At 48.8% G+C, this 11,158-nt stretch overlaps 1 protein-coding gene across 2 annotated transcripts; it reads left to right on the forward strand.

Annotated features, from left to right (window-relative positions):
• Nucleotides 1-867: 867 nt before the first annotated feature.
• Nucleotides 868-9,109, forward strand: NKX6-2 (NK6 homeobox 2). Of its 2 annotated transcripts, none has more exons than XM_081863906.1 (3): nucleotides 868-1,955; nucleotides 2,884-3,051; nucleotides 7,181-9,109. In XM_081863906.1, exons 1-3 carry the CDS (start codon nucleotides 1,520-1,522, stop codon nucleotides 7,678-7,680), a joined length of 1,104 nt encoding a protein of 367 aa, XP_081720032.1. In that variant the 5' UTR covers nucleotides 868-1,519; the 3' UTR covers nucleotides 7,681-9,109. The 2 variants fall into 2 exon arrangements, with proteins under 2 accessions (XP_081720032.1, XP_081720033.1); XM_081863907.1 differs by having other exon boundaries at nucleotides 877-1,955; nucleotides 2,879-3,051; nucleotides 7,181-7,560.
• The last annotated feature ends 2,049 nt before the right edge of the window (nucleotides 9,110-11,158 follow it).

Genomic DNA, 11,158 nt, shown 5'->3' on the forward strand with positions numbered 1-11,158 from the left:
ATGTGATCAATAAGGACAAAAGGTCTTCTTTTAAAGGCCTTTTGCTAGATAAGATTGATACAAATCAGAAGCGAGTCCAGGCAATAAAAGGAGGCGAGAGTCACGCACAGATAATCATCTACGCCGCGGATCTTAATAGAGCTAAAAGACTCGCGGGCCACACGCCTAAAGAGCCTTCCTTGCGGCTTATTCCACGCTTATTTATTGAGCTCCCAGTTGAGAAAACAGACAGGGAAACAAATTCTTGAGGGATAGGAAAAGATCAGCAAACGGCAAATTCAATCTCTCTTTCTCCTTTCAGCTCCTCTTCCGTTTAGACTCGGTTGGTTTACTGTAAAAAGCCCTGCTGGTTTGTGTTTTTTACGCAATGTTAGACCATCAAGGGATAGTTCCATTGTGAAAGTGACTTTGCCTGGTCGATTAAAAAAAAAAGTTCTTGCTGATCTGCACGATTACGAGAACATGAAATATGTACCTTTATATATATATATAAATATATATATATACTGCCGATTCCTTATAAATGAAAAGAGGAAGGGAGGGGACCCTTAAGCCTAACTAAACTCCCATTCAACGGGATTTATTTAGTCGTCGGAAAGATAAATCAGCGGGCAAATTTACAGCCATTTAAAGTACCTTGACTTTATAATAGAACCTTCATTTAATGTTGCTCTTTTTCTCCCCCGCAATCTTCTGATCTTTCTCCGCCGCGCGCCCTCCTCCCCCGCCCCGCCCCTTCCAGCACACACTTCCATGACGCGCATGCAAAGCGGGCAGACCGGAATGCCCGTCCATTGGCCAATAGCAGCGACCTCGGAAGAGAGCGCGACCAATCCGAGAGCTCGGCTGGCAGGTGCCTGCGAGGTTATCAGCGCATCTTGTCCCGACTCCGGGACTCCAAGCGCTCGAGTCCATTTCGCCGGGAGGGAAAACTCCTTGCTTTGGGAAGAACGAAATAAAAAAGCATTTATTTGACTTTTTTGGAAGGGGGGGAGGGGAGACGAAAAAAAAAGAGGAAAATATAAATATATACATATATATACTCCAGCACCAATTCCCGATCTCCGAGAGGACTTCCAAATTTGGGAGAATTCCCCCCACCCCCAAAAAAGTTATTTCCTAAAATTAAAAGCTTGCAAAGAAGAAAACTGAGCCGCCGAGATTGGCGTTGTCGTGGCTGGTTTTTCCACCGAGGCTTGGCGGCCGGCCCGCCTTCCTTCTCCCTCCCCTTCTGGGCCGGAGAACTTCCCGCCGGGAGTTGCTGCGGCTGAAGCCGCCCTCCAGCGAAGGACCCGCGGCCGCCGAGCGCTCCCGCCGCCGCTTAGGAGAACCGAAGCAAAACTTTGCAGCGGCCTTGCGGACGAATTCCCGCCCAAAACAGGAACGGAGGAGGAGGCGGCGGCGAAGTGTCTGGTTTCTGCGGCTCCCTGGGAGGCGGCGAGGCGGCGGACTCCTGCCCGGCCCTCGGGGCCGCCTTCCCCGCTCCCGCTCGGCCTCGCCCGCCCCTTGATGCCCGCCAATGTTAGCCGTGGGGCAGATGGAGGCTAACCGCCCGCCGGGCGCCTTCGTGCTGAGCAGCGCCCCGCTGGCGGCGCTGCACAACATGGCCGAGATGAAGACGTCGCTCTTCCCCTACGCCCTGCAGAGCCCGGCCGGCTTCAAGGCGCCCTCGCTGGGCGGACTCAACGCGCAGATCCCGCTGGGGACCCCGCACGGCATCAGCGACATCCTGGGCAGGCCCGTGGCCGCCGCCGCCGCCGCCGCCAGCAGCCTCCTCACGGGCCTGCCTCGCCTCAACGGGCTGGCCGGGGCCGCCGCGGCCGGGATGTACTTCAACCCGGCGGCCGTGTCCCGCTACCCGAAGCCCCTGGCCGAGCTGCCCGGCAGGCCGCCCATCTTCTGGCCCGGAGTCATGCAGGGGGCGCCCTGGAGGGACCCCCGGCTCGCCTGTCCCGGTAAGAAGGCGGCGCGGGGAGCCGGGGCTGGGGGGGGGGGGAGGAGGGGAGGATCTCTGCAGAAAAAGGAGATTCCTTTTAAACTTCCCCAATCCTGATAATTAGAGGTGCCAATGCTCGACCCATCAAGCCCTGCGATCATTAGGAGAGACCGGGTGGAACAGCACTCTGCACATGCTCGGAGGCGCCTCTTTTCTCTCTCTCGCTTCGCAAGTTGCACGGCTGGGCTCTGGGTGCAGGCAACAGGTGCTAGGGCGCATTCCCAGGAAAAGAGGCGAGCAAACAGGTCCAGATGGATTGGTTTGGTGAGCCCTAAGCGGATGGGCAGGGCGAGGTGTGCTGGGGGGGGGGCGCTCCTTCTTTTCTGCCCGAGCGGCTCCAGGGCTCGGGTCCCAGATAAAGAGGCAGCGAGTTTCACTTAGGGAGAGGGGGTGGCCCTTGGAAAGAGAGGGAGCCAGCGCCGTGATCTGCAACCTCAAAAAAGGACGCTTCCAGTTGGCTGGTGTTTTGATGTCTGGAAATGAAAGCGGCAAGGATCGGTTTCCCGAAGGCCAGCCGAAACTAGCCAGGTCGCCTTCGGGAAACTGAGGGAGCAGCTCGACGGTCTTGCGTGGCCCCGATCGCGCCTCCACAACGACCCGCCGGTTTTTGTTTTGTTTTAAACTCTCCCTTGACGTTGCATCTCCTGCAGGCTAGCTGGTGGCAAAGTTGTCCTGCTGGGCCCGAGCTCTGCGGCTGCTCTCGGGAAAGGGCGGGTTGGCTTTGCGGCGGCATTTCAGGTTGCTAGTCCGCGTGAGATCCGCCGAGGAAGTTTCTGCCCGGCGAGCACAAAAGGCTTTGGGGTCCAGGAGTTGTTGTTTTTCCTCGGCGCTTGACGGGGCTCTTTCTCTTCTCTCCCTCCGCTCCCTCGTCCCTCTCTCCAGCCCAGGCTGGGATGGTTTTGGACAAGGACGGCAAGAAGAAACACTCGCGGCCGACTTTCTCAGGGCAGCAAATCTTCGCTTTGGAGAAAACCTTCGAGCAAACCAAGTACTTGGCAGGACCCGAGAGAGCCCGCCTCGCCTACTCGCTGGGAATGACGGAAAGTCAAGTCAAGGTAAGGAGCCCTCCGTTGCCGGTCGCCTCGACGGTCAGCAGCATCTCGGGCTCCCGAGGCTCCGGTGGCAAAAAAACATATTTGCGGTGCAATGTTAAGCATGTCTGCTCAGAAGTGTGACCCTTTTTCCTTGGCACTTTTACTCCCAGGCAAGCAGGAATACAAACAAACCGTCCTATACTGTATTCAACTCTTTCCCCTCAGAATAAGTCCCTCAGAACTCAAAGTGGGTAGGCTTACTTCTGAGTAGGCACTTATAAGGTTGCACTGGGAAGAGTGCTGGCACGGAAGGGGAGCTGGTTTCGGAGGGACTAGCAGTCCCAGTCTGCGGCAAGCTTACTTAGAAGTAAATTCCTCCCAGTTCAGTAGGGCTTCACTCCCCAGCAAAGTGGCTGTGCCTCTATGCGCCTTCTCTTGGAGGTAAATAAATGAGTTCAAAATATGTGGGGTTAAGAACCGAAGTGCTAAGAAACAGCCCAAGTGCTAAGAAACAGCCCATGGCTATTAGCCTTGTCGAGCCCGCTAAAGCTTGTTCCATTTTTTCTAACCGCATGATGTCACACAGCTTTACTGTTTACTGTATCTGATAGATTTAGTGTCTTCCCTCTACCAAAATAAAAATCTTAATAATTCTAATTATTTTTAAAAGTCGTAATTATGATAAGCCCAAAGACAATGAATTTAAACCTTGTGGCTCCTTAGCCCTAAGCATGTTCGCTTACAAATAAACTGGCATCAGCCGATCTGCGTCCTCTTTAAGGGATCTTCTGGAGTTATTCCTAAGGTCAGAGAGATGAGCAAGCTGATCCCAAATATGGCAGGAAATGCCACTATTCAATCCGTTTTCTTCCTAGAAAGAATGTATAAGGTTTCACCGAAAATTAATTTATTAAGGTTGTGGATGGATTATAAAATGTGTTTGCAAGGGATTGGGGGGGGTGTATTCTGCCGTCTTGTTGTCCCCCCCCTTTAAAAAGGCAATACACTTTAAAACCATAAGTTGTTTTTAATGTAGAGTTGAAACAATATTTATAGCCAAGGCATTTCTTGTTCTTTAACACACACACACCCCTCTACTTTCCTCATCATTAGTTGAAATCTAATTTGATCATAATAGAGTGACTTTTGAATGAGAAACAGTGAACTCAGCCTGGCTTACTTCTGAGTAGACACGTGTAGGACTGCACTGCAAAATTGTTTAACATGGGGTGGATCATTCTTTGGTCAATGTGGGGGGGCTTACAAACTCATGATCTTATAAGTTTATGGAAAACGTGGGATTTTTGAAAAAGGTTATCAGCAGATAGTTTTCTGATTTTATCACAAGGAATTCTGCATTTGGATTGAGAGGCAATTTCAGTTTTTAAAAGTGCATTGCATTCAGTGGATCTTACTCTTTTAGGATTGTTATCTTCCCATCATGGCTTTCAATGGGGTACCAGTGTCTTATTTGAGCGGTTCATTTGTCAGCACTCAGTTTCCCATGAAATAACATCCTCAGATGCTGGTTTTCCTACTGTTCTCGAAGGCCAGTAATAAAACCTCAATATAACCAGACAAATGTCTCCTGTCAAGACCCCCCGTGCTTTTATGAGGCCTAAAAATTGGCTTTCTATACCATATTTCTGTACAGTTGAAGCCGGAACATGATGCACGTTTACTCCTCAGTGGGTTTTGCAGGATTTGATCTCCTTTCCCACAAGTAATATTCCCCCCCCCCTTTTCATGCAAAAGTGGCTAGATTTAAATGCCACTCAGAAATTTCTGGATTCAGGAGTCACACCTTCCTTGTTAAGGCTTGATTTGGCTTACATGAAAGTAAGCCTTTTGGGGGTTTGGTGTCATTTACATCCCAGTATGTACGAAGGGAATGAAATCAGCTGCCCTAACAGCACAATCCTCTGTACTAAGCAGTAAGTCCCATTGAGTTCAGTGGGGTTTGCTTCTAGATAAACAGGGTGGAGGCAGCCATTAAAGGACACTGAGCATTAACTTAGCTCAGAGCATGACTTAAAGAGAACCAGCTTGAAAGCCACCTGCCGCTGAAGTTGAGGTCTGGGCTGAGAAATCCAGGGGTGTGAATTAGGACTGGGGATGCTTTCGGGGCAGGGATCCAATAGGATGCAAAGTGATGGGATAGCATAAGATGCGGATGAGGACAGGATTCCGGAGATCTGTGTCTTTGGGAATGGTTAGCTACCAAGGTGGCTGGTGTTTGTGTGTGTGTGTGTGCCCTGGTTTAGCAGATGTGGATCATGAGCTTAGTGCGGGGCGTTGAACTGCATGCAGATAAAGAATATAGGATGGGTATAGATGCCTGCATGTGCCTTCCTTTGGCCAAGCCAGAACAGAGTCAAATGAAATTGCCTACATTCAGCCAATATTTATTTACAGGATTTTTTACCCTCTATTCCACCAAAAAACAAACAAACCCCCAACCCAAATCAATACTAAGTGGATTGCAACCCATAGGCTATCAAAAAGGCCGTGATGGAAAAGGAAAATAAGACTGAGTGGGAGTAGGGGGAAAGCAAGCTTCAGCACTAGTTCTGAGTTCCAAAGTTTGTACAGTTCTTTCTGGCAGGGAGAAAGGAAACACCGCTCCCTGCAGCTGCTCCTCTTCTGGCCGACAGATGGGGCCACCATGCTCTTCCCTTCCCCAATGCAAGTGGGTTGGGATTCTACGATTTTAGGAGTGAATGGGACATCTGGGTGGTCAAGGAGTTGCCCTCCAGGTTTCCTGGAAGTAAGCACCTAATGGGGCAGCATCCCTGTGAAAAGTCATCTGGGAGTGACAGGGTTTACTTCCAGGTAGACGTGGTTTGGCTTCCTTAGCAAGTACCGTACTTTGTTAGTAATTCTTCCCTGTTCCAATGTGTTTACTATCACAACATGTTTGGTTCATTTTGTTCAGCAAGCCCAGAGTACATTCTGAATAAGAAGGTGATGAGATGGTAGGATAAGGGCTTTGCAGAATTTCATCCCAAGCACATGAAGGTGGGAGGAAGCTCCATTTCAATGAAAATATCTTGTGTACACTCACATTATTTTGACAAGTAGTTTACATGAAACTTTAGGGCTTCCTTTTTGTAAAGCTCTGCGGATGAGCAACTGATTTATAGCCAAGGAGTGATTTCCCCAATAACCCTTCCTGCTTTGTCCAACCATGATTACTTAGAAGTCTCACTTACTTCAACGGTTATTATTAGTATTGGTATTACATTTATATCTCACTTTTCCTCCCAACAAGCCTGAGGTGGCCTATATGCTCCCCCTATTTTATCCTCAAGATAATTTTGTGAGGTAGATTAGGATGAGAAAGCGTGACTGGTCAAGTAGGGGATCTGAATCTTGGTCTCCCAGATCCCATAGGATTGTAGCCTTAATTATGTTTCTCTTCCCCCCTCCCTGCCAGGAAATCGCAATTCTTTTCTGCCACCCTGACCTACTCCCAGCCAAGGTTTCAGGTTAAAGTGGGGTTTGTAATTCGAGTTAAGTGACCATGTAAACACAAAGGATTCACCCTGTTTTGTATAAGCCAAGGGCAGTTACTCTTTGAGCATCAGCATGGCCCAAGTGGGGACCAGGACCTGTGCACTCTGAAGATTTATTTGATGGTGTTTATTTTCCACCTTTTCCTCTAAGGAGTCCCAAGCCCCAGCCCTTATGCTCATAGCTGTCAACGTTTCCTTTTTTTAAAAGGGAAATTCCCTTTTTCCGAATAGCATTCCTCGCAAGAAAAGGGAAAAGTTGACAGCTATGCCTATGCTTCTGCCCCTCTTCATTCAATCCCCACAACAATCCTGCGAGGCAGTGACTGGCCCAAGGTCGCCCAGTGAATTTAATGTCTGGTGGGGATTTTGAACCCTGGTCTCTCAGGTCCTAGCCCGATACTCTAACCACTGCGCAGCACTGCTTCTCGATAGGGTACCAGCGCGTGGTGGTCACCCCGATTGTTTCTCTTGCGGATCGGGGTTGGGTTGTTGTTGTTTTTAAACCTTTGTGACTTGCGCCCTGGAGAGACGCGTGACCAAAGATGTGCGTGTGTTTTTGTCTTCCCCTCTTTCTTTCTTTCTTTCTGTCTCTTTCTCTCCCTCTCCCTCTCCCTCTCTCCGGCTCCGCGTGGCAGGTGTGGTTCCAGAACCGGAGGACGAAGTGGCGGAAGCGGCATGCGGCCGAGATGGCGTCGGCCAAGAAGAAGCACGACTCGGAGACGGAGAAGCTGAAGGAGAGCTCGGAGAACGAGGACGACGACGAGTACAACAAGCCTCTCGACCCCAACTCGGACGACGAGAAGATCACGCGGCTCCTCAAGAAGCACAAGGCGGCGGCGGCAGCCGCCGCCGCCGCCGCCGCGGTGTCGTCGGGCCCGCTGGCCCTGCTCAGCCCCTGCAGCAACGCCTCGGAGCCGTCGTGACTGCGGCCGTGCCTTGCCTCGCCCTCGCCCGCCCGCCCGCCCCGCCGCCCCCTCTCGCCTGCCCGACCCTCCCGTCCTCTCCGGCCAAGCAGGGTAGCCGCCGACGCCGCCAGCCCCAGCCAGCCTCGGGACTGGCCGCCGCGACGTCTTGTACAGCCCGCCACGTATGGGGGGGAATAGCGTGTGTGTATATATATTTCGGACAGAATTAAGTTATGGGAACCAAGGAGCAGCGCCCCTTTGCTCTCCGACGGGGCGCACTCGCCAAACGCACAGCCGCGTCGCTCGCACAGGAAGGAAGGAAACCAAACACACACAAACCGCAAGAAAAGCTTTCCAACTTTTATGGGTAACTCGACCCTGGTTTATTTTCCATTTCCAACCCACCCACCCTCTTCCTCTTTTACCCCCATTCTGCATTTGGAAACAAAACAGCCGCCATGATGCCCAACCGACCCCTATTCCGATTAGCGTAAAAATGGAAACTGCTGAGAGCAAATGGACTTTGGGGGAAGGGGCAGCCAAATCATCTGACCTTAAAAGCAGGCGCCCCTGGAAAATGTAGCTCCATCCAAATAGAAAAAGACTTTGCTGCTCAGTTCAGCTGCGATCCTCAGCCTGCTTACTAGGAGGTAAGTCCCATTGAACTCAGTAGGGCTTACTTTTGAGTAAACGTTGTTATGCGGAGCGATTCTCTTCAACGGCAGTCCTAAACGCACTCATACGAGGGAGGAAGCCCCATTGAACTCAATAGGACTTTATTCCTCAGGATCCTGCTGTAATGGTTGCATGCAATTTTATGCAAACTGACTAGAGTAAGGGCCCCTGAATGGGATCTAGTTCTGAGCAACTTGTTTGGGATTGCACTGTTATTTTGGAGTTAATGTGTTTAGGATTGTGCTGCTAAAGTGCTTAGGATTGGGTTATCTCCTGATGCAGCTTTCTTATTTGACAGTCATCCCCCCTGGGGCTTAACTCTGCGTAAAAATGGCTAAGATTGGGTGGAGCTGTGCATGAAGAACAGGCATATTTCCTTTAAAGTAGGTTCCACAGAGTTCAGTGGGATTCATTCTGTAGTAACCATGCTTAGGGTGTCAGCCTTAGTTTTCAATGGAGCTTAGTAGTTCCCAGTCACATCCCTATCCTACACTTGGAAATACAGTTTCATTTTAAATCAGAGGAACTGACTGGGAAATAAATGAGCTTCTGATGGGGTGGAATTATTTGTACTCAGGACGGCTGCCTTTTTGTTGTTGTTAATACTTGCCACCCACAGCAACCCCCTTCTCCCCCTTCTGTGGTAGCTCTCCTGCTCCTAACAATCAAGATTTTGTTACTGTTTTGTATATGGGTCCCCGATTCCAACTCAGCCGCTTTGTATATAGGAAATTGCAGATTTTTTTGTGATGTATATTTCTAGTGTAAAAAAAAAAAGCGGTTTTCTCGCCTCTTTTGTTTTGGGGTTTGGATGCTTTCGTTTATCTTCCCTTTCCTTTGAATTTCTTTTTTTTCTTTTCTAAAGAGAATAAGGGAGAAAGAACTGCATTACTTGATTTTCGGTTGGCTCCAAACTCTTACAGTTGGAAAGACTTTGTATAAATCAATAAATTATTTAACAAGCTTCTCCTCTGGACAATTTCAGCCTTTGGGTGTGGTGCTATAACAACTTCCTTGGAGTTTTGTCTCTCTCTGTCCTCTTGTTTGGAACTAGTATATTCTTCACTTATTGTTTTATGAAGAGTTTTTTAAAAATCTGGTCAGTTTCTATGTATGTATTCTACACAAGCAGAACCATACTTGACTTAGTAAAGGGCACTACCCCATAACAGATGTCGGTTGCAAAAACTAGAATACTATTTCCATTCTTGGACTGGTTTGAATAGGTAACAAGGGTATTCAATTCAGAAGCAACTCCCACTGATTTTCAGTGGCACGTATTTCCAAGTCAGGCTGAGATACTGATTTATTTATCATTCACAGGAGTTTCACGATTGACTTCAGTGGGAACTGGATTGCATCCCAGGCACAGTTGTAATCTGCATGTTAAGTGGGGTTTGGTAGGCCTAAAAATATATAATAAAAATGCTTTTCTGGGAGCAAGATTGCAAAGGCATTGCTTTGCTATGGAAGGAAACATTTCCAGGCCAGAAAGGGACGGGTAATAATTTCAGGGCTAGCAACTTTTTCTACCAGGGCCTTTCACAGCTGTAGTGACAAGCAGAGATGCAGTCTCACTTCAGATGCTGGAAAAAGCTTTACCCACTGATAACAGCTTCAGTCTCTTAATTATCTGGTACAACAGGTGATGCTTCTATTGCACCATTCATATTTTTTCTTAAAGCCACAGTGTCTTAAGCCATTTGCTCTCGGAAGTATTGCCTGTCAGTGTGGTGCACTGGCTCAGAAGCTTCCTCTATGGAACTGTGTCACACAGCAACACAATCCATGTAGTGATTTCAGAGTGCCTGAGCTAGATTGCAGTAGATTATGCTCCCAAATCTGTATTGGCCTGCTGAAAAAAGCTTCCTCTGTTAAATATCTGTGTGTTTTGCAGCTGTTAAAGACATAGAAGCCATTAAAAAAGGTAGCCCCCCTCCACTTGGTTCTTTAAATCAAATTTGAATACCTAAATGTGGTTGGGGTTACCCAGCACCCCCCCCTTTGGTAGGGGGTGCACCGGTAGTAGGAAACAACTAAAATTGCAGGGATCTGCAAATAGCGGCTGAAGGAAAGGGCATTTGCAGAAATGACTTGTAGATTGCACCCAGTACTCTTTGATGGCACCTCAGCTTCTACTTTGCACAACTGCAGTTCACAAGTGAAACTTGCCATGCTGTAAAGGTTGCTGCCATTGGTTTCTCCAGCTAGTGTGCAAGGCCATGTGGAGAAAGTGTGCAGGTCTGTGGCAATCGTACAGTGCTTCCAGTCAAATGGAAAACACAAGCAAGTGACCAAAAGTGGTTGAAATGTGAATGTGAACTGCTCTTTTTGCAGTGCTTCCAGCCAGTTTTGATGCAGTTGCTTGTAAATGTAAAGGTCAATACAGTGGTACCTCGGGTTAAATACGCTTCAGGTTACATACGCTTCAGGTTACAGACTCCGCTAACCCAGAAATAGTACCTCGGGTTAAGAACTTTGCTTCAGGATGAGAACAAAAATTGTGCAGCCGTGGCGCGGCAGCAGCAGGAGGCCCCATTAGCTAAAGTGGTGGTTCAGGTTAAGAACAGTTTCAGGTTAAGAACAGGCCTCCGGAACGAATTAAGTACATAATCAGAGGTACCACTGTACTTTGTACAGGCGCACAAATAGCACAGGAGAAGCAAAGCTAAAAGATGGTTTAAGTCTGCATTCCTACGCTTACTTACTTGGGAGTAGGTTTCACTGAACTCAATGGGGCTTCTTCTCGAGCAGACATGCACAGGAGTATAGAACCTTTATGGAAAGATCCAGGGTCTCAGCTTGTTTAGAAAGGCCTGAAGTTGCTCTGAAGGGCAGGAAGAGGTTAGTCCTGCTTTGGCAACTCAGAAAATAAAGTTTGGCCTTTCATTGTGAATGAACCTAAGTTCCAAGTGAGCATATATAGAGCTGGAGTGTGAGGCTGGCAGGGCTGTCCATTCATTTATTTTAGGGAAGCAGGAATGGTCCAGAACCTCTTGAGCGTGTGATGCACAGTCTCAGTGATGGTGCCCA

This window comes from Podarcis erhardii (genome assembly GCF_964252035.2).
Source record: "Podarcis erhardii genome assembly, chromosome: 5".
NCBI lineage: Eukaryota > Metazoa > Chordata > Lepidosauria > Squamata > Lacertidae > Podarcis > Podarcis erhardii.